The following is a 24,979-nucleotide window of genomic DNA, read 5'->3' on the forward strand; positions in this document are numbered from 1 at the left end:
CACTGTGCAAGTTCCTTGCTGTAAAATATCTTCCCTGATAATAATTGATTTAAAAATTATTCTCATCGTTTTAGACTGCCTTAACATCCAGCAAGAAGAAACTCATTTGATTAATAGACATCTTCCTTGAAAATGCCAATAATTTATTAGCCACCAGAAAAATGAATTAATAAGATATCTTTCCTCTCACTTTTTTAGCTGAAAATAGCTACTCTGTGAGAATGGAATTTCTGATTCAGGGAAGGGAACGGGTGAGAGGTCCTTTTAGAGCACAGAATCCTCCTGGAGTAAGCTTTAATCATGGAGTTCTCTGTGAGGTACTCAAGTAAGATTGCATGTGGAAGCTGGAAAGCCAGGAGAAAGAGAATGCAGAAAATGCCAAGGACATATTTTGCCTAGTTTAAAGCCTAAGTTGTCTAGCTGATCTTAAAGCCAAGGTAAGTGGTTCTTTTCCTTCATATACAAAGGGTCTCTTACGTTAAGAAAACACAATTCAGTCAGAATAAATATGTTTCTGCAGGAAGTACTATTTTAACATGATGTTGCAAAGAGGAGATATCAGAAACACCAAGCATCTGTTCTTAAAGTTTCCAGTTGCCTATACATATAAAATCCCTTTGGGCTAACCAGAGGTGCTATCAAAATGCTTTACTATGCTTAATTATCAATGGCAACAAATGACAACAAATGTTTAGCTATTCATGGATTTAAGAAAATAGGCTAAAGTTTGATTTTCATAAAAGAACTAAAATCATTTTTTTTCCCCACAAAATCACCAATACCAGCAACACTTATTAACTTTCATACAATGGTTTCCTGAGTTTATTCATAATACTATGTGCTTTAGGACAATAGATTGTTCAATCTACCTGGGCAAATCTGGTGTTTTTTCTCTGAGAAAAAAATATTATTACAATAGCTTCTCTTTTTGACAATAAAACCCCCAACTTTATTATTAAATACTATCAAGAACCATCAACTAGAAAGAAAAGCAATATAAAATAACTGTTCATGAATCCATTAGAAATCAAAGTGTTAAGTCTCAAAGAAAGGATTTGCTTTTATTGGTTAAGAATTAATAGAAACCCCATCAAAAAATGTTCCATTCACATCTGCTTTTGTTGTTCTAGAGTTCTAGCCAAAAAGGACATGATTACGCATCCCTACCTGGGTTCCTTTTGCAGAATGAAGGTGTAATGTATAGCTTTCCCTTATAATAAGGTTGCTCCCTACTACTGTTGTTAAGCCACCATGTTTGAATTTTCCAGAAGAAAACTCACAATTATTGGGATAATCCACTAACATCTATATCTTTTATACCTTTTCAACTTTCACTGAGTGATGAGAAATTGTGCTGTTTGTTGCTTATTTCTGACCATGTTCCTTTCATGAAAGGAGTGTGTGACACAACCTTTTTGAGCAAACTCATTGAAAAATTAAGATCATCTATTTAAAAACTATTGCTCATGTAAAGACAAAGTTATTTCATGATCATTTTTCATTTTCCAACTTTACTTACTCTAATTCTACTACTACAAAAGCATATATAGAAATGGTATCTCTGTTCTGAAAAGTTACATACCAAAATCACATCTCTAAGTGTGTCATATCAATTTTGATAAGAAGGCATTACAACACAAACAAGAGGAAAATAAGTCAATAAAATGACACAATTACTTATAGTAATAAAGCAAAATGAGGAAAGAAAAAGCTGAACTGGGACAAAAAATCCACAAGATATGATCCCAGTGTCTTTCTAAATAATATCTTCCATGTAATATTAAGACGTTCTTTAATGTCTTTCAACTATTGCAAAAGACATCTCAAAATATGGACACATACTTTTATATATCACACAAATGAAACAGACCTTTGTGTGTGGAATATACATCACTTACATTATAAAGGAATTATGTATAGTTTCTTTTATTAAATACTGAAGTTACAAGTCTTCTATCCTAAACTGTACACTTCAGAGCTCAGTAATCACCCCTCTCTGAACTAAGCAAAATAAAATACACAGTAAACAGTAAAACAAGCACACATAAGTAGATCACTTATATTCAGTAAAGAAAAGTGTAATATCCTCAAGTTTACATTCATGAGTTCTATCTGTCAGTAGTTGTAGCAGCAGCAGTAGTAGTAATGCTATTTAAAGTAGTAGTAATGGTATTTTCTTCAACAGCACAAAAAGATTCTTTCAAATTCAATCATTTAGAGAAAACAATATATACTACGCAGTGGTTCTGAATCATAAAATTTAACAATAGGACCAATTTGGCCAGACCTTTTAATTATAAATATTAATTTAAAATGTGTTCAAATTTTATGCATATCATCAATATTACTTCCTATTTAAAAAGACAGTTTATCTTATTGAAGTATAACTATTATGTAGTATTATCTAAAGTTTACTGAAATGCATTATAACTATATCATGTGTGCTAAGCTCACAAGTTCATTACAGTAATATTTCAACTATATAACCATAGGATTAAAGATAAATATGCTACACTGTAATTCAAAGCACAGGGTAATCAAAAAAACAAGAGTGTAGTTCATTATAAAAGGACAGATGATAATTAAATCCAATTGGTTAACCTCAAAGTTAGTTTACATAACATCAAGTTAGTGCCAACACCATATACTTTATTTTCAAAGGCTTAACTATGACGTATTTAGTAGATTATAATACCAATATAAGACCTTTGGCTAAAATTTCTTCACTTGTACTATAATTCCATTCAACGTAAATTTTACAGAAGCCTTTATTTCTAGATGAGGCCATTTATGGACAATATACAGGTTTGTCGGCACACATTATCTATGATTTAATTCTTCTGTAAAAACTTTGGCATCAACCATATTAGGAATTCACATATGAGCACAAATGATTTTTGCTCTGGCCCCAAACTACGTTTACATTTTAGTAACTACAGAGAGTCAAATGAATGGAGTTTACACATAATGACAAGTTTCTACAATACATTTTTTTTCACTTTCCTTAAAAAAAAAAAAAAAAAGACGTCTAACCTTTCAGGATCTAATGTTAAAAAATATTGACATTGCTTGGCATTATATTATTATACTTGCATCTTGACTGTTGGTAATGATTCCCCAAGCCATTATTTTACATAACTAGAAATCTGAAAGAAACTGTAGAAGTTAGTATGTAGAGAAGTTGGTAGGACTTTGTAGACACCAATTATATACTTAAATAAATACTTGGACAACATTGAAAAGCAACATAGTATGAAAATTGTGGACCTATATATGTTCTTTTTTTAAATCTTACTCCCCCTTAAAAAAAGGAAGCTTAATCAGAATATTCAAGTAATGTAGTAAAAAACAATGCCTTTGATATACGATTAGACAAAAAGCCACACATTTAATCTTTTCTTCATCCAGATTGGCTGAGGAACCCTAAAACTTTCAAAGGCCAGTTGATGTTCGCTTTTTCATGCTTCGTCGCTGAGCTAAGCTTGAAGCAGCAACAGGCTCTAGGACTGGTTGAAAAGTCTTGTGAGTCAGGGCAGAATATGTGGCGACCACTGCTCCCTAAAATAATGAGAAATATTACAAACTGAATAACAATCTCTGAAGGTAAGAAAACTTCCACACTGTATCATGAAAAATTTAACTAGAATAGAACTTTTCCCCCCAGGAAAGTAATTGAGAATCCATAATATTTGTGTTGATGCTCCTTTGATTAACATCTGACTACTTACATATTTTTTGTTTCAATAAATATATTTCTTACAAGTTTTTAAAACTAAAATGTATTTTTTCAGTCTTTCAAAACTCATAAAATTTGTTTTTAAATATCTTTAAAAAATTTTTTTAAATATAAATTTATTTAAATTGTATATATTTAAGGCATACAACATGTTATCTTGATATACACAGTAAAATGACTACTACAGTCAAGCTAATTTTATGTGTGATAAGAGTATCTGAAAAACTACTCTTAGCAAATTTCCAGCATTCATTATAGTATTATTTATTACCTGTACTTAACATCAGACTTCACATTAGACCTCTAGGCTTACTCATCCTACATAACTGTAATTTTGTATACCTTGACCAATATCTCCCCATTTCGACCTTCTCCCTGTCTACTGGTAACCACTGTTCTACTCTCTGCTTTCATATATTAGGTTCTTTTTAGAGTCCACATATAAGACAGATGATGCAGTTTTTTTTCTTTCTGTGTCTACATTATTTCACTTTGGGTTCATCTCTGTTGTGGCAAATACAAAGATCTCCTTTTAAAAAGTTGAACAATATTCCATTATATATAATATATTCCATATATACACACCCCCACAATTTATTCTCATGTAAATTTTCACTCCCATGATCATTCTAACAATATTCAAAACAGCCAAGATATGAAAACACATCTTAGTATCCATCAACAGATAAATGGATAAACCACTAAACTTCAAAATCTAGGTTCAATGTCTATAAGTATGGAAACTTTCACCAATGGCTATTAATTCAGGAACCAATAGGCATCTTTTTTCTTTCCCATATGAAACCTGAATTTAGTCTGCACCAAGCCCCAGTATCTCTTAAAGCAAACCAAATATAATCAAGAAAATTTTATGTATCATCTGTAAGGCTGTACATAAAGAAGGCTGTTATTTAACAAAAACACCCAAAACAAAAGAATCTATAAATATACTTAAAAAAATAAAGACACTATAAAGTAATTATATGTGTCATCATTGAATGGCATGCAATGGCATGGCATTTAGAAGGTGCTTAAAAGTATGTTGGTTTTACCTTAACAACATGTGATGTACCATTTCTATTTGGCTGATCATCTGGCAACTGATCTCTGTGGGTTATCCATGAGTGTTTTAATACTTGCTCTGTCGTGTACCGCTGCTGTGGGTCCATATGTAGCATATGGGAAAGCAAATCCTAAATTAAAATGAAAAAAAATATATATATATATACACATACATATATATATACAAGAACTACATACTATATATCATTAAAGGTTTAAGTAAAATACATAATTTCCCATTTCCTCAAAACATGAAAGTATTGATAGTCTTGGAATCTGTTTAATTTGACCTGTCATTAGGGGAAAAATCCCATATACTGCATAGTTAACTGTTAAAAGAGAACGTTGAAACATACTTTTAAAAACATAGCATATACTTATTTATCATTCTAAAATCAAGAAATATCAATTTAGTGGAAGTGGAATGTCGTCAGTAAGGGAGAAGGAAAAGGTAAAGCAGCAGGAGCTACACTGGACTTCACTAGACAGGCAAGCGGATGAAGGAACTATTGATCTTTGCTGGCAATCTGGGCCCCAAAGTATAAGGTTATCTGTATACAGACACAAATTCATAGAAGGGAGAGTCTCATGTTGATAATATACTCAGTAACTGATGGTTTCCTGTATAAAATACTAAAGAAAGCAAAATATAAACTCAAGGTTAGCAGCTGACTGTTAGCATAGCAGTGGTCAGAATATCTTAAGTTTTTCATCAACGTAAACGTGAATATGCTTATTTTCTCTATGCTGTAATATAAACTTCTGTAGTAAAATCTCATAGTAAAATAGAATTTTAAATCTATTAAAAGATATAACATTAAAATTAAACAATCTCTATCAAGCATCTTTTATAGAAAGGAGAATTAAACTCTCCTTAACAAGCACCCTCTAAAATAGAAACAAAAGCATTTGTTAAATTACTATCAATAGCAGAAGCAATGAGAAACTAAAGACTATATAGTAATACCAGAATATGAAGAACAGTGTAACTGATTGAAACTATGTAGAGTAGTAGAACAACCAATCAAAAAACAATTGGAAAAAGAATATATGAACAGAAATAAATTAAAAAATAATATTAAAAAGAATACAATGGTGAATTATATAAATAAAACAGACAAATGAAAATCATAAAAATGATTAAAGTTCTAAGGACTTCTGATTCTGGCCAAGATGTAAAACTAGGAACTGAATTCACCCCCCCACCTCCACCTGAAACTCAGCTCCTCCAAAAAACTCCCATAAAATGTAAGAAACAACAGTTTTCAAGAGATCAGATATTAGGCAATGAAGAAAAGTAATCCCTAAAAGATGGGAAACAAATCAAGTAAGCCCTATGATTGCTCTAGCTTAGAACCATGAAAAGAGTTTTCAGGACGTCAGGTAGGTAAGGAAAACTCAGGTAAAGCCTGGCAGATTCCCTGTGTTAAAGAGACAGAAGTGAGAATCAGGGGCAGAGAGAACCCTTGTGGGGGTCTCTTTCAGGTATTTTCACCGCAAACCATATGTGGTTAAAAACAACATCAACAAAACAAAACAGAAGTAATGGGAAGAAGCACATGCAAGGATTAGAGGGAAATGGGAGTCCATGCAGGGTGAGGTATAGTACCTATTCCCACCAGTCAGACAGGAAAACCTCAAATTCATGAAGTATTTGTTAGAGAAACTGAAAGAAACCTGCTTGAGTAGTAGTGACTATTCCTAGATTAAACACTGCTCTAGCCCTGCCTAAAATATCTTAAAAGGAAAACCCAGAAGTAACACATTGTTTCCCCTAATTTAACTGCGGTACAGAAAACAGTTAAAGATTAGTAATTCAAAAGCATTTAACACTCACCAAGGTAAAATTCACTATGTTGTGCTTCTTATCCAAAATTATAAGGCATATAAGAGAAGGAAAATAGAATGTGTAATGAAAAGAAAAAAATTAGTCAAAATTGACCCTCAGCTGATGTATATGTTCAAAAGTTAAGTAGAGAGACATAGAAGATATAAAAACAAATAAATGAAAACTAAAATGTGAGACAAAAAAAATGGACCAAATAAGATTAATGGCAAATTTAATATGGCAGGTCAAAAGATTGGTAAAGACATAGCAATAGACACTATAAAAAAGTATAAAACAAAACAGCAAAAGAGCAGAGCATCAGTGAGCTATGGGACAACAACTGAAAAAGTACACAAACACAACTGGAGTCTCAGAAAGTAAGAGAGAAGAAAAGAATACATGAAGAAATAATGCCACTAAAATTACCAAATTTTAGGAAAACTATGAACCCACAGATCTAAGAAGCTAAATGAACCCCAAGTACAAGAAATAAGGAAAATTACATTAAGGAACATCAAACCAAATTGCTCAAAACAGAGAAAACTTTAAAAACTGAGTAAAGAAGGCTTGTTACATATAATGAAACAAAGATAAAAATAAAAGCCCAGTAGGCTGCCCTATGCATCAAGCTGCCCTGATATATGACCCTGCCCATCAGTGGTGGGGTGCCAGTCCTAGGTTTCCCCAGGTCCTGCAGACAGCCACTCTAGCCCCTGGTCCCACCCACTGGCAAGCCAGCAGCAGCTCTAGGACTATTGGGACTGAACAGCCAGTCATGCCAGGACTGAGCTCTGCTCAACAGCAAGCTATCAACAACCACATGAGATGGCCTGGCAGCCAACTGGGCTGGAAGCCAGCCTGGCTACCAGTATGCCCAGAGTGGGTGGTTTTATAATAAGAGAAGGACCCACACAGCACACATATGGGTCATGTGTAGGGTATATAGCTCTTGTGAATAGAGTGGAGTATGCTGATTGGCACCATAGGCTATCTGCTACGTAATTCCACTTTGTGAAGATGAACAAACATAATTGACCTACTTAAAAAATACAAATAGATACAGAGAACTGGGCAAAATGAGGAGACAAAGGAATATGCTCCAAACCAAAGAACAAGATAAAACTCAGAACTAAACAGAGTAGAGGAGAGAAATCTATCCAACAAAGACTTCAAGGTAATGATCATAAAAATGCTCAGTGAACATGGGAGAGAATAATAGATGAACAGGGCAAGAAGTCTAACAAAGAGTTACAAAATATAAAGAACCAAATGGAACAGAAGAATACAATAACTGGAAAACATAAAACTAGAAGGAACTAAGAGTACATCACATGATACAGAGAAACAGATAAGTGAACTGAAAGATAGAATAATAGAAACCACCAAAGCTGAACAGAAAAAAGGAATTTAAGAAATGAGGATAACTTTTTGGAACAATATAAAGAGTAATAATATATGCATCATATGGATCCCAGAATGAGAAGAGAGAAAGGCACAGAGAATTTATTTGAAAAAATAATAGCTGAGAATGCCCCCTCTATGGAAATGGAAATGGACACCCAGGACCAGGAAGCAAGAGTCCAAAACAAGCTAAACAAAGAGAGACTTTCACCAAGCCTCACAATAACCAAAATAGCAAAATTATAGATGGAGAATCTTAAAAGTGGCAAGAGAAAAGCAACTAGTTATATACAAGCGAATTCACATAAGACTTTCAGCTGACTTTTCAGCAGACCCTGCAAACCAGGAGTGCCTTAAAGTGATGAAAGGACAAAACATACAACCAAGACTACTATACCCAGCAAGGCTATCTTCAGATCTGAACTGGAGAGAATGTTTTACATAGAAGCAAGCACTAAAAGAGTTTAGCACCACTAGACCAACAGCTCTCCAAGAAATGCTAAAGGGATTTCTCTAAGTAGAAAAGATAAGACCCAAACTAGAAATAAAATAATCACAGAAGGTAAAATCTCACCAGCAAAGGAAAACATAAAGATCAGTCACTTATAAAACTACAAGGAAGGTTAAAAGATAAAACTGGTAAAATACACACACAAACTGATTAAGAAATACAAAACACATGCAAAATATGATGTTTAAAAACACTAAATGTAAGAGGAGTAAAAATGCAGGGTTTTTAGATGAGTTCAAACTTAAGAGATCATCAACTGAAAATAATCATATATATTATAAAATATAAATATCATGGTAAGAAAGCAAAAACGTGTAATAAATGACATAAACACTCACACAACGAGAGACAGAGATAGAAAGTAAGGAATCCAAATATAACACTAATTATAGTCATCAAATCTCAAGGGAAGAATGCAAAAGATGAAGATGAAAGGACAAAAACAACCAGAAAAAAATTGACAAGATAGCAGTGAGTACATACCTACTGATAATTATTTAAAATGCAAGTGTTGCAATCAAAAGACATAGCAAGGGGCTGAACGACTAAAAAACAAGATCCATCTATATGCTGACTCTAAGAGACTCACTTCAGATATAAACACTGACAAAAACTTAATGTGAAGGGATTTTAAAAAAGCATTTTATCCGACTGGGAACAAAAGAAAGCTGGAAATTCTGGAAAGATGGCAGAGGAGCAGGTGGATGTGGAGTACATCTCTCTCCACAGAAGCATCAGGAACACACCTTCAGATGCATATTTCACAGAACACCAGCTGAGAGCAGGCAGGAGTCCCTCACCCCTAGAAAGGAATACACAGATCCACACAAATCTTGGCAGGATGAAGGAGGGAAGGGAAAAAGAGGAGAGTGAGCAGGACGACCTGTATCCAGGGGTTGAAGGAATTGAAGTAGGGGTCACATCCCCACATCAGGGCAATTGTTTGGGACAGAGGAGAAGCATTTGAGGCTGTGGGAGAGTGCAACAGCTGATCTGTGACAGTCTAAATGGAGTGAGAACCACACAGACAATCCTTGCTGCAACACTACATTCCCTGGAAAGGGACCCAAGTCCCCTGGAATGCATGGTAGCAGGGGACTGGGGCGTAGGGATTGGAAACCAATCTCCGGGCAAAGGTTGCTGTTGATTGTGGTAAGAAGGCCAGAGGGGTAGTAAGGGAGGAGATCATAGTGGGGAATGCCTTTGGAGGAAAGCTGGGCAGCTATGGAGGCAAAGTGATACTGCTGAGTAATGTGCAGACAGTGGAGCCAACAATTTAGCTTCTCTCCCTCCACATGCCAGTGCTGGCAGCTGACCAACAAAGACCCCAGAGAGGGTGGCCCTTTAAGTACTTGACAAGCTGAGCAATAAAGATCCCAACCTAGGAGATCCTTGAGAGCCTGCTGCACCAAGCAACAGAGAAGGACCAACCAGGGAGGCCCTTGGAATGTCAGCTGCCAGAGGCTAGAAAAAGACTCTAATATTGCCACAGCTGCAGAACCTCAGGCTGCCAGTGTTTATGCATACTTGGTGCTAACAGGGTCCCTGTGATCCAAGCGCTGTACCACCTCCACATCTGGTCCTCACTAGGCAAGTAAGTCCCAGCTCAGCCTCAGGAACAAGCTACTGTGGATGACTCACATGCAGAGTTGGGGATAAAACCACATTGAACTCTGGGGGCAGTGTGGCTAAGGAAGAGGATCAAAAACCTTCCCACCAGCTGCACAAACTACAGATGAAATTCACACAATCAACTAGGACAATGTGAGTTCCCACAAAAGAAAACCACTAGCTCTAGCAGCTGTGGACACTGGAGGCAGTAACACAGAGTGGTAGGTCCAGATTAGAGTCTGAGCTGCCCCCACAGCAGGCCCAGAGACCAGCCCATTATCAGAGGATACCCTAGGGATGAGGAGGTGAACTTTGACTCAGTGAGGGAAAGGACAGTCAGCTGTGAAAAATACTTATTCTTCTTATATTTTGATTTGTTCTATAGTTGGTTCTGGATTTTTTTTTCTTTTTTCTTCTCTTTTGCTGTGGCTGTTGATTCATTTTTACTATTAATTCTATTCAAGCTTTTGAAAACTTTTTTTAATCACACATTTTATTTCCTTTATATACTTCTACTGCTATGTGGATTTTGCACTTCTGTGGACATTTTTATTCTTTTAAAATTTTTTGTTCTTATAGTTTTTGTTTGCTTTTCTTATTGTTCTTGATGTAGTTATCCATTGATATATATATATATAAATAAATCTTTTTATACACTTCTATTTAACACAGACTTTCCACTGTTTTCTCTGTTTTCTTTTCTTTCTTTTCATTCTTTATTTCACCACATTTGTTAGTTTTTTTTTTTTTATTCCCCCATTGGCACTCTGCTTTTGTTTTGTTTTCTGGTTTGCATTTTTGCTTTATTTTTAATTGATCAATAACATTTTTGGTTTCCTTTGCTCGACAGGTCACTCTCTTGTACTTTCTTTTCTTTGGACTGTTTTGGTTGGGTTTGTGTGTGTGTACATGTGTGTGTGTTCCTTTGTTTTTGTTATTATTTGTCTGATTTTGTATTTACCATTTGTCTGGGGTTTGTCTTCTATTTCTTGTTTTTGTGTGTTTGCTTTAATCCCCTTTAATGCCATAACAAACAGATTATGAAATTTTGGTTCCCTGGCCAGAGATCAAGCCTGAGCCTTTGGAGAGGGAGCACTGTCCACTACACTAGATGGCCAGAGAACTCCTGACCCCAGGGAGTATTAATAAGTGAGAACTCCTATGAAGGTCTCCACCTGATAAGACTCAGCATCACCCAAATGCTGGAAGCACACAGAGCAGGATGCCTCATGCAAACAAGGAAGACAAAAACACAAACTCAATCATCAGCAGACAGGCTTCCCACAAAACCCCCAAAACATAGCCCCTCACACAGCCTTGCTCATGAGAGGGGAAAAAAAAAGCATCTCTGCCCACCAGAATGCAGGCACAAGTTCCTCCCAACACAAAACCTACCCAAACTACTGGACCAACCTCACCCACTGAAGGCAGAGACCCAAAAGAAGAAGGAATATGACCCTAAAACTTGGGAAAAGGAGAACTCAGAAGAAGTTAAAAATAAAAATGAAAAGACAGAGAAAACTGAAGGAACAAGGTAAAAACTCACAAGACCAAATAAACGAAGAGGAAACAGGCAAACTACCTGAAAAATAATCCAGAGTGATGATAGTAAAGATGTTCCAAAACCCTGAAAACAGAATGGAGAAAATGCAAAAAACAATTAACACACTTAAACAAGGACCTAGAAGAAATAAAGAATAAACTAACACAGAGGGATAATAAATTACTGAAATAAAAACTACTCTAGGAGGATCAATAGCAGAATAACTGAGACAGAAGAATGGATAAGTGAGCTGGAAGACAGAATTGTGGAAGTAACTCTGCTGAACAGAAGAATAAAGGTAAAGTAATGAAAGAATCAAAAGAATTGAGGATAGTTTAAGAGACCTCTGTGACAATATTAAATGGACCAACATTCAAATTATAGAGTTCTCAGAAGAAGAAGAGAAAAAGAAAGGATCAGAAAAAATTTCTGGAGATTATAGTCAAAAAGTTCCTTAACATAAGAAAGGAAGAAATGGCCAATCAAATCCAAGAAACACAGAGTCCCATACAGGATAAACACAAGGAAAAACATGTTGAGACACATACTAATCAAGCTAACAAAGACTAAACACAAAGAAATAATATTAAAGGCAGGAAGGGAAAAGCAACAAGCAACATGCAAGGGAAACCCCATAAGATTAACAGCTGATCTTTCAGCAGAAACTCTGGAGGCCAGAAGGAAATGGCAGGATATACTAAAAGTGAAAGTCACTCAGTCCTGTCCGAGTTTTTGTGACCCCATGGACTATACAGTCCATGGTATTCTCCAGGCCAGAATACGGGAATGGGTAGCCTTTCCCTTCTCCAGGGGATCTTCCCAACCCATGGATCTAAACCAGGTCTCCTGCATTTTAGGTGGATTCTTTACCAGCTGAGCCACGAGGGAAGCCCCTCGTGGGGCTTAAAGTACTGAAAAGGAAGAATCAACAGCAAGATTATCCAGCAAAGATCTAATTAAAAATTCATGGAAACACCAACAGTTTTACAGACAAGTAAGGGTTACGAGAAATTAGCACCACAAATCAGCTTTATAACAAATGTGAAAGGGACTTCTATAGGCAGGAAACACAAGAGAAGGAAAAGATATGCAAAAACAACCAAAATCAATTAAGAAACAGCCAAGAGAAACATACATATCAGTAATTATTTTAAACGTAAATGGATTAAATACTCAACCCAAAAGACACTGACTGGCTGAATGGATATAAAAAAGACCCATATATATGCTGTCTACAAGAGACCCATTTCAGACCTAGAGACACATACAGACTGAAAGTGAGAGGATGGAAACAGACAGTCCATGCAAATGTAAATGAAAAGAAAACTGAAGTGGCAATTCTCATATCAGACAGAGTAGACTTTAAAATAAAGAATATTATAAGAGATAAGGAAGGACACTTCACAATAATCAAGATATCAATTCAAGAAGATGTAACAACTGCAAATATTTATGTACCCAACACAGGAGCATACACTCCTCAATACATAAGGAAAACACTAATAGACAAAAAAGGGGAGATTGACAGTACCACAATAATAGCCTAGTATTATAGTGGGACTTTAACGACCCACTTAAACCATTTGACAGATCTTCAGAACAGAAAAGTAACAAAGGAACACAAGCTTTAAATGACACATTAGACCAGATGGACTTACTGATTTCTTTAGGACATTTCATTCAAATGAAAAGAATATACTCTCTTTTCAAGTACACCTGGAACATTCTCCAGGATAGACATTTTGCATCACAAGTCAAGCATCAGCAAATTTAAGAAAACTGAAATTATATCAAGCATCTTTTCAGACCACAATGCTATGACACAAAATATTACAGGAAAAAAAGAACACTGAAAAAAAAAAAGGACATGAGGTTAAGCAATACGTTTCTAAACAGTGAACAGGCTACTGAAAAAATTTTAAAGGGAAATCACAAATTTCCTAGAAACAAATTACAATGAAAACATGATGATTCAAAATCTATCAGTTCATTTCAGTTTAGCCGCTCCATTGTGTCTGACTTTTTGTGACCCCATGGAGTGCAGCACACCAGGCCCTCCTGTCCATCACCAACTCCTAGAGTTTACTCAAACTCACGTCCATTGAGTAGGTGATGCCATCGAACCATCTCATTCTCTGTCGTCTCCTTCTCTTGCCTTCAGTCTTTCCCAGCATCAGGGTCTTTTCAAATGGGTCAGTTCTTCACATCAGGTGGCCAAAGTATTGGAGTTTCAGCTTTAGCATCAGTCCTTCCAATGTATATTCATGACTGATTTCCTTTAGGATGGACTGGTTGGATCTCCTTGCAGTCCAATGAATTCTCAAGAGTCTCTCCAACACCACAGTTCAAAAGCTTCAATTCTTCAGTGCTCAGCTTTCTTTATAATCCAACTCTCACATCCATACATGACTACTGGAAAAACCATAGCTTTGACCAAACGGACCTTTGTTGGCAAAGTAATGTCTCTGCTATGCTCTCTACGTTGGTCATGAATTTTCTTCCAAGGAGCGAGTGTCTTTTACTTTCATGGCTGTAGTCACCATCTGCAGTGATTTTGGCCCCTCCAAAATAAAGTCTGTCACTGTTTCCATGGTTTCCCTATTTATTTGCCATGAAGTGATGGGATGAAATGCCATGATCTTAGTTTTCTGAATGTTGGCTTTAAAAAAGATAACATTTTCACTCTCTTCTTTCACTTTCATCAAGAGACTCTTCAGTTCTTCACTTTCTGCCATAAGGGTGGTGTTATATGCATATCTGAGGTTACTAATATTTCTCCTGGCAATCTTGATTCCAGCGTGTGCTTCATCCTTCCTGGTATTTAACATCTTGTACTCTGCATGTAAGGTAAAAAAGCAGGGTGACAATACACAGCCTTGACATACTCTTTTCCCAATATGGAACCAGTCTATTATTCCATGTCCAGTTCTAACTGTTGCTTCCTGACCTGCATACAGATTTCTCAAGATGCAAGTCAGGTGCTCTGGTATTCCCATTTCTTTCAGAATTTTCCAGTTTGTGGTGATCCACACAGTCGAAGGCTTTGGCACAGTCAATAAAGCAAAAGTAAATGTTTTGCTGGAACGCTATTGCTTTTTCGATGATCCAGCAGACGTTGGCAATTTGATCTCTGGTTCCTCTGCCTTTTCTAAATCCAGCTTGAACATCTGGAAGTTCATGGTTCACATACTGTTGAAGCCTGGCTTGGAGAATTTTGAGCATTACTTTGCTAGCATGTGAGATGAGTGCAACTGTGCAGTAGTTTGAGTATTCTTTGGCATTTCCTTTCTTTGGGACTGGAATGAAAACTGACATTTTCCAGTTTTGTGGACACTGCTGAGTTTCCCAGATTTGCTGGCATATTGAGTTTAGCACTTTAACAGCATCATCTTTTAGGATTTGAAATAGCTCAATGGGAATTGCATCACCTCTACTAGCTTTGTTTGTAGTAATGCTTCCTAAGGCCCACTTGACTTCGTTTTCCAGGATCTGGCTCTAGGTGAGTGATCATACCATTGTGATTATCTGGGTCATGATCATCTTTTTTGTATAGTTCTTCTGTGTATTCTTGCCACCTCTTCTTAATATCTTCTGCTTCTGTTAGGTCGATACCATTTCTGTCCTTTATTGAGCCCATCTTTGCATGAAATGTTTCCTTGGTATTTCTAATTTTCTTGAAGAGATCTCTAGTCTTCACCATTCGATTGTTTTCCTCTATTTCTTTACACTGATCACTGAGGCAGCCTTTCTTATCTCTCCTTGCTATCCTTTGGAACTCTGCATTCAAGTGGGTATATCTTTCCTTTTTCTCCTTTGCTTCTCTTATTCTCACAGCTGTTTGTAAGGTATCCTCAGACAACTATTTTGCCTGTTTGCATTTCTTTTTCTTGGGGATGGTCTTGATCTCTGCCTCCTTTCGCAATGTCATGAACCTCCATCCATAGTTCTTCAGGTACTCTGTCTATCAAATCTAATACCTTGAATCTATTTTTCACTTCCACTGTATAACTGTAATGGATTTGATTTCGGTCATATTGGAATGGTTTAGTGGTTTTCCCTACTTTCTTCAATTTAAGTCTGAATTGGGCAGTAAGGACCCAGGAATCAAGATCAAAAGCAACTGCTTCTTAGAATAAAATGACAAACCATTAGCTAGACTCATCAAGGAAAAGGGGAGAACAATCAAGTCAACAAAATTAGAGACAAAAAAGACGTTACATGAGACAATGCAGTCATATAAATGATAAGAAATTATTACAAGCAAATATATGCCAATAACCTTTTATTTCTTATTCTTCTCTGATTGTCTTCTCTGATTGCCTGATTTCTTCCAGGTTGTTGGACAACCTGGAAGAAATGAAAAGATTCTTAGAAATGTTCAACTTTCCAAGACTGAACTGGGAAGAAACAGAAACTATGAATAAGCCAATTACAAGCACTGAATTTGAAACTGTGACAAACAAATCTTCCCCAAAACAAAAGCCCAAGGCCAGATTACTTCATAGGTGATTTCTATCAAGCATTAAAGAAAAGCTATCACCTACTGTTCTGAAACTCTTCCAAAAAATTCCAGAGGAAGGCACACTTCCAAACTCATTCTACAAGACCACCTGATACCAAAATCAGACAGAGACATCACATAAAAATAATATTACAGGCCAATATCACTGATTAACATAGATGCAAAAGAGCTCAACAAAATTCTAGCAAAGAGAATTCAACAACACATTATAAAGATATTACACTATGATTAACTCAGGTTTATCCCAGGGATTCAAGGATTCTTCAAATACAAATCAATCAATGCAATACATCATATGAACAAACTGAAAGATAAAAGCCATAATATTATCCCAATAGATGCAGAAAAAGTTTTCAAGAAATTTCAGCACTCATTTATGATTAAAAACTCTTCAAAAATGGGCACAGAAGGAACCTACCTCAACATAATAAAGGCTATATATGATAAACCCACAGGAAACATTATTCCCAATGGTGAAAAACTTAAACCATTTCCTCTAATATCAGGGAAAAGAAAAGCATGCCACTCTCTCCAGTATTAATAACAAAGTTTTAGAAGTCCTCACTAAGGCAATCAGAGAAGAATAAGAAATAAAAGGAATCCAGATTGTAAAAGAAGATGTAGAACTCTCCCTGTTTGCAGATGATATAATACTATACATAGAAAACCCTAAAGATACTACCAGAAAATTACTAGAACTAATCAGTGAATTTAGTAAAGCCACACGATACAAAAGCAATACATAGAAATCACTTGTATTCCTATACACAAACAATGAACAGTCAGAAACAGAAATTAAGAAATTAATTCCATTTACCACTGCAACAAAAACAATAAAATACTTAGTAATAAACCTACCTATGAGGCAAAAGGGCTCTACACAGATTATTACAAGACACTGATGAAAGAAATCAAAGATGACATAAACAGATGGAGAGATAGTCCATGTTCCTGGGTTGGATGAATAAATGTTGTGGAAATGACAATACTATCCCATGCGATCTACAGATTCAATGCAATCCCTATCAAACTACCAACAGCACTTTTCACAGAACTAGATGAAAATATTTCACAATTTGTATGGAAGCACAAAGAACCCGAATAGCCAAAGGAATCTTAAGAAAGAATGGAGCTGGAGGAATCAAGTTTCCTTATTTCAGACTATACTACAAAGTTACAGTCATCAAGACAGTATGGTACTGGCACAAAAACAGAAATATAGACCAGAGGAACAAGATAGAATACCAGGAGATAGACCCATGCACCTACAGACAACTTATCTTTGACAAGGGAGGCAAGAATATACAATGGATAAGGTAAGATCTCTTCAATACATGTTGCTGGGTAAACTGGACAGCCATGTGATATGAATGATATCAAAGTATCAAAAGAGTGATATCTGAATCCTTCCTAAGAAGATACACAAAGACAAACTGAAAATGGATTAAAGACCTAAATAAATGTAAGACCAGCCTATTAGAAACTCTTAAAGGAGGACATTCTTTAAGGTAAAATAGTCTGTGACAGAACTCATAGCAAGATCTTCTATGATTTTTAGAGTAATGAAAATGACAACAAAAATAAACAAGTGGAACTGAATTAACCTTAAAAGCTTCAGCGCAGCAAAAGAAACTAAACAAAGTGAAAAAAACCCTCAAAATGGGAGAAAATAATTGCAAATGAAACAACTGACAGAGAATTAGTTTTCAAAATATACAAGCAGCTCATGCAATTCAATACCAGAAAAACAAGAAACCCAATTAAAAAGTGGGCAGAAGATCTATACAGACATTTTCCAAAGAAGACATACAGATGGCTAATAAAGACACGAAATGATCCTTAACAACTCTCATTATTAAAGAAATGCAAATGAAAACTACAATGAGGTATCACCTCAGACCAGTCAAAATGGCCATCATCAAACAATCTACAAGCAATAAATGCTGGGAAGAGTATGGAGAAAAGAGAACCTTCTTGCATTGTTGGTGGGAGTGCAAACTGATACAGCTGATAGAAAGGACAGTATGGAGATTCCTTAAAAAACTAGGAATAAAACCACCACCTGACCCAACAATCCTACTACTGGGCATATACCCTGAGAAAACCATAATTGAAAATGACACATGTACCCCACTGTTCATTGCAGCACTATTTACAATAGCTAGGACATGGAAGCAACCCAGATGTCCATCAACAGATGAATGGATAAAGAAGCTGTATCATATATATACAAAGAAATACTACTCAGCCATAAAAAGGAATGCATTTGAGTCAGTTTTAATGAGGCAGACAAACCTAGAGCCTCTTATACAAAGTTAAGTAAGTCAGAAAGAGGAAAATTTTGTATACTAATGCATATATATGGAATTTAGAAAGATAGTACTGATTAACATATTTGCAAAGCAGCAATGGAGATGCAGACATATAGAAGAGACTTGTTGACACAGAGCAGGGAAGGAGAAGGTGGGACAAATGGAGAGAATAGCAGGGAAACATATACATTATGATATGTAAAATAAATAGCCAGTGGGAATTTGCTGTATGATTCAGGGAGCTCAAATTGGCACGCTGTGATAACCTAGAGGGGTGGGATGGAAGTTCAAGAGAGAGAGGACATATGTATATCTATGGCTGATTCATGTCAATTTATGGCAGAAACCAACACAATATTGTAAAGCAATTATTTAAATTGAAAATAATTAAAATGTCAAAATTAAAAAAAAGACCTAAGTTCTAATAAGTGCAAAAACTGTACTATTGATGAATCTTTTGAAAATGAAATTAGAAATGTAAAATAACTAGTGCTATTAGCCTCTGAGGGCCTTGAAAATGTAAAAAAAGTCTTTAAGAACAGGCTAGAGTCCATGGGGTCACAAAGAGTTGGACACAACTTAAATGACATAGCATACACACACAAGAAAACAACTATAAAAAAACCCCATGTGGAGTCTAAACAACATGCACTAAACAACCAAGAGATCATTGAGGTAATAAAAACATAACTAGAGACAAAGGAAAACAAAAACACAATCAACAATTCATAATCTACAGGCTATAAGGAAGCAAGCAATAAAAATGGCAAACAACCTACCTTTACATTTAGAAGGATTAGAAAAGGAAGAAATGAACAAATACTTAGAAAGGTACAACCTTCTGAGACTGAACCAGGAAGAAAAGGAAGAAATAGAAAATATGAAGAGATCAATTACATGTGTAGAATCTGTTATTTAAAAACTCCCAACAAAATAGCAGTGATATTTTCAAAGAACTAGAACAAATGATGGCAGCAGGGGTGTGCTCAGTGGTAGAGCACATGCTTAGTATACACAAGGCCCTAGGTTCAATTCCCACCATTTCCATTTAGGAGTTCTCCCTCAATGGGGGCCACTGGAAGAGACATTTAAAAACTCCCAACAAAATATTCATGGTATTTTTCAAAGAACTAGAAAAAATGATACTACTAAAATTAATATGGAATCATAAAAGATCCAGAATTGCCAAAGCAACCCTGAGGAAAAAGAACAAAGCAGGAGGCATAATCAACCTTCTCAGACTTCAGACAATACTTCACAGCTACAATAATCAAAACTTTATGGTACTGGCACAAAAACAGACATACAGACCAGTAGGACAGGACAGAAAGCACAGAAAAATCCATATACCCTATGGAAAATTAATCTTTGACAGAAGAGTTAAGAATATACAATGGGGCAAAGACAGTCTCCACAGCAAGTGATGTTGGGAAAGCTGGACAGTTGCACATCAATCAGTGAAGTTAGAACATACCCTCATACCATACACATATATAAACTCAAAATGGCTTAAAGAATAAATATAAGACAAGACTTCATAAAACTCCTGGATGAGAACATAAGCAAAACATTCTATGACATAAATTGTACCAGTGTTTTCATAGGTCAGTCTCCCAAGGCAACAGAAATAAAAGCAAAATTACATGCATATGACCTAATCAAACTTACAACCTTTGACACAGCAAAGGAAATCCTAAAAAATAAAAATAAATAAAAGACAACCTACAGACTGGAAGAAAATATTTGCAAATGATGTGGCCCAAAAGGCTTTAATTTCTAAAATATACAAACAGCTCCTACAATTTAGTAACAAAACAAATAACTCAAATGGAAAATGAGAAGAACGCCTAAATAGAGTGGTCCACAACATTTTTGGCACCAGGGATTGATTTCATGGAAGACAATTTTTCTACAGACCAAGGGTGGGAAGGATGGCTTGGGGATGATTCAAGTGCATTACTTTTTTTTGTGCTTTATTTCTAATCTAATGCTGCAGATGATCTGACAGGAGGTACCAGTCCGAGGTCTGGAGGTTGGGCACTCTTGCCTAAATAGAAATTTCTCCGAAGAAGACATGAAGATGGCCAAAAGGCACATAAAATGATGCTCATCATCACTAATTATTAGATAAATGCACATCAAAACTATAATGAGGTGTCACTTCAAACCAGTCAGAATTAAAATGTCTAAAAATAATAAATCCTAGAGAAGGTGTGGGAAAAAAGAGAACTCTTACGCTGCTAATGAGAATATAAATTGGTGTAGCCATGATGGAAAACAGTATAAAGGTACTCAAAAAACTAAAAATAGGGGTGCCATATGATTCAGCAATCCTGAGCATATACCCAAACAAAGTATAACTCAAAAAGATACATTCACCTCTATGTTCATAATAGCACTATTGAAAATATCCAAGACAGGGAAGCAACCTAAGTGTCCATCAATAGATGAGTGGGTAAAGAAATAGTGGTATATATACACAACAAAATATTACTCAACCATAAGAGGAATGAAATATGCCAACTGCAGCAACATGGATGGTTCTAGAGATTATCATGCTGAGTGAACTAAAGAGAAAGACAAATATCACTTGATATCACTTATATGTGGAATTTAAAATAACAAATCCACGAAAAAAATATGACTCACAAATATAGAGACTTCTGGTTTCCAAAGTAGGTGGGGCAGAGGAGGGAAGGATTGGGAGTTTGGGATTAACAAATGCAAACTACTGTAAACAGAATGGAAAAAACAAGGTTCTACTATGCAGCACAGGGAACCTCCTAGGAACTTCCCTGGTGGTCCAGTGGTTGAGAATCTGCCTGCCAATGCATGGGAAATGGGTTCGATCTTTCCTCTGGGAAGATTCCACATGCCATAGAGCAACTTAATCAACATGCCACACCTACTGAGCCTACACACTCTAAAGTCTGTGCTCTGCAGCAAGAAAAGCCACTGCAAAGAGAAGCCCATGCACCACAACTAGAGAGTAGCCTCCACTCACTGCAACTAGAGAAAGCCTGCATGCAACAATGAAGATCTAGCAGAGCCATAAATAAATATTTTTTAAAATCCTAAAAAGGCTACCAGAAAACAACTAGACCTCATCAATGAATTTGGTAAAGCTGTATAATATAAAATTAATATAAAGAAATCTCTTGCATTCCTATATAACAACAACAGAATATCAGAAAGAGAAATCAAGGAAATAATCTCATTGGCCATCACATGAAAAATAATAAATTATCTAGGAGTAAACCTACCTAAGGAGGCAAAACCTGTACTCAAATAACTATAAGAAACTGTTGAAAGAAATGGAAGATGATGCAAATGGATGTTCTTAGAATGAATCAATAGTGTGAAAACAACTATACTATATCCAAGTCAATCTGTAGAGTCAATGCAATCCATATCAAATTACCAATGGCATTTTTCACAGAACTAGAACAAAAAATTTTTAAATTTGTATGAAAACACAAAAGACCCCAAACAGCTCAAACCATCTTAATGGATCTGAAGCAATAACATGTCCTGACTTCAGGCTATACTACAATGCTATAATCTTCAAAAAACCATGGTATGGGCACAAAAGTGGACATATATTGGGTTTGCCAAAAAGTTCCTTGGGATTTTTCCGTAAGATGATTCTAGTTGCACTTAGTTGTTTTTAACCTCACTTGAAACAATTTTATTAGATTGTATTGCACAAGCTTTCATATTAGCAAGCATTAAAAAAATGGTGAATTTTTCTATAGCCATTTTAATTTTAATATTGAAAAGAAGAGAAAGGAAAAAAAAACATTTTTAACATATTAGGCTTTACACTTTCAAGAATGGTAAAAATGCAACAGAAACTCAAACAAAAGATTGGTGCAGTGTATGGAGATGGTAATGTGACTGAACACATCAGAGTGGCATGAAGTTTTGTGCTGGAGGTTTCTTGCTAGACTATGCCCCACAGTCAGGCAGACCAGTTTAAGTTGATATCAAATTGAGACATTAATTGGCAACGAGCAACATTATACCACATGTGAGAGAGCCAACACACTCAAAATATCCAAAATAAGTGTTGAAAATCATTTGCACAAGCTTGGTTATATTAATTGCTTGACGTTTGGGTTCCACATAAGTTAAATTTAAAAAAAAAAAAAAACACCTTCCTGACCTTATTTCCACATGTGATTCTCTACTGAAACATAATGAAAATGTTGCATTTTAAAAATAAATTGTGACAGGTGATGAAAAGTGGAAACTTTACAATAAAGTGGGACAGGAGACTGCGGGGCAAGTGAAATGACCCACCACCAACCATACCAAAGGCCCACTTTCATCCAAAGAAGGTGATGAAGGGAATCCTCTATTATGAGCTCCTTCCAGAAAACCAAATAATTAATTCCAATAAGTACTATTTCCAATGAGGCCAACTGGAAAGCACCTGTAATCAATCAACAGAAAACATGCAATCTTCCATCAGGATAATGCAAGATGCATGCTTTTTTGAGGACCAGGCAAAACCCATTACAGTTTGGCTGGGAAGTTCTGATTCATACCGGAGAAGGCAATGGCACCCCACTCCAGTACTCTTGCCTGGAAAATCCCATGGATGGAGGAGCCTGGTGGGCTGCAGTCCATGAGGTCGTGAAAAGTCAGACACGACTGAGTGATTTCACTTTCACTTTTCACTTTCATGCTTTGGAGAAGGAAATGGCAACCCACTCCAGTGTTCCTGCCTAGAGAATCCCAGGGACAGGGGAGCCTAGTGGGCTGCCGTCTATGGGGTAGCACAGAGTCGGACACAACTGAAGCGACTTAGCAGCAGCAGCAGTGGAACAAAGCAATGAATATGTTGTTCAATAAAGTTCTTGGTGAAATTGAAAAATATATCTTTTATTTTTACTTTAAAAATGAAGGAACTTTTTGGCCAATCCAATAATAGATCAATGGAATAAGACAGAAAGCCCAGGAATAAACACGCACATCTATGGTTAATTAATCTATGACAAGGGAAGTAAGAGTATAGAATGGAGAAAAGACAGTCTCTTTAATAAGTGGTGCTGAGAAAATGGGACAACTATATTCTTTCCATTTAAAAGAATAAAACTAGGGCATTTTCAAACAATATGCATAAAAATAAACACAAAATGGATGAAAGATCTAAATGTAAGACTGGATACCATAAAACTCTTTGAGAAAAACAGGCAGAACACTCTTTGACATAAATTGCAGCGATTTTTTTGGGATCTATCTACTAGAGTAATGGAAATAAAAACAAAAATAAACAAATGGGACCTAATGAAACTTAAAAGCTTTTGTACAGCAAAGGAAGACATAAACAAAAAAAGAAGACAAACAATGGACTGAGAATAAAATATCTGCAAATGATGTGACCAACATAGGATTAATCGCCAAAATAAACAAACAGCTCAATATCAAAAAAGCAAACAATGCAATCAGTAAATGGGTGGAATATTTATAGAGACATTTATCCAAAGCAGACATTCAGATGTCCAAAAGGCACATGAAAAGATGATCAATATTGTTAAGTAACAGAGGAAATAAACATCAAAATTATAATGAGGTATCACCTGACACCAGTCAGAATGGTCAACAAAAAGTCTACGAATAATAAATGCTGGAGAGGGTGTGGAGAAAAGGAAACCATCCTACACTGTTGTTGGGAATGTAAACTGATGCAGCCATAATGGAGAAGAGTATGGAGGATTCTCATAAAAACTAAAAATTAGTATTGTCATATCATCCAGCAATCCCACTCCTGGGCATATATCAGGAGAAAACCATAATTTGAAAAGATACATTCACCCCAATGTTCACTACAGCATTATTTAATGTAATAGCCAAGATACGGGAATAACCTAAAGGTCCATTGACAGATGCATGGATATGGATGTTGTGATATACACACACACACGTGCACACACACACACACACATATATATATATATATATATATATATATATACACACATAATGAAATAGTACTCAGCCATGGAAAAGAATGAAATAATTCCATTTGCAGTAACACAGATGGAATGAGAGATTATCATACTAAGTGAAGTAAATCAGACAGAGAAATACAAATACCATATTATATAATATATGTGTGGAATCTAAAAAATACAAATGAATTTATTTACAAAACAGACTCACAAAAATAGAAAACAAACATGGTTACCAAAGGAGAAAGGTTGGGGGGAGGGACCAACTGTGAGTTTTGCAGTAACATATATATACTACTAAATATATATGATTTTTCCATCCACATCACATATGGATGTGAGAGTTGGACGATAAAGAAAGCTGAGCACTGAAGAATTGATGCTTTTGAACTGTGGTGTTGGAGAATACTCTTGAGAGTCCCTTGGACTGCAAGACCAAACCAGTCAATTCTAAGGGAAATCAGTCCTGAATGTTCATTGGAAGGATGGATGCTGA

General features: G+C 35.7%; 1 protein-coding gene across 1 annotated transcript in view; it reads right to left on the bottom strand.

Annotated features, from left to right (window-relative positions):
* Positions 1-1,035: 1,035 nt before the first annotated feature.
* RPS6KA6 (ribosomal protein S6 kinase A6) overlaps positions 1,036-24,979 on the bottom strand; it is a gene marked incomplete at its 5' end in the record, with an annotated part of 53,382 nt that continues 29,438 nt past the window's right edge. Inside the window, 2 exon segments of the mRNA XM_018044000.1 lie at positions 1,036-3,558; positions 4,789-4,929. Coding sequence (XP_017899489.1) covers positions 3,433-3,558; positions 4,789-4,929 — 267 coding nt within the window.

Source organism: Capra hircus, assembly GCF_001704415.2.
Source record: "Capra hircus breed San Clemente chromosome X unlocalized genomic scaffold, ASM170441v1, whole genome shotgun sequence".
Lineage (NCBI taxonomy): Eukaryota > Metazoa > Chordata > Mammalia > Artiodactyla > Bovidae > Capra > Capra hircus.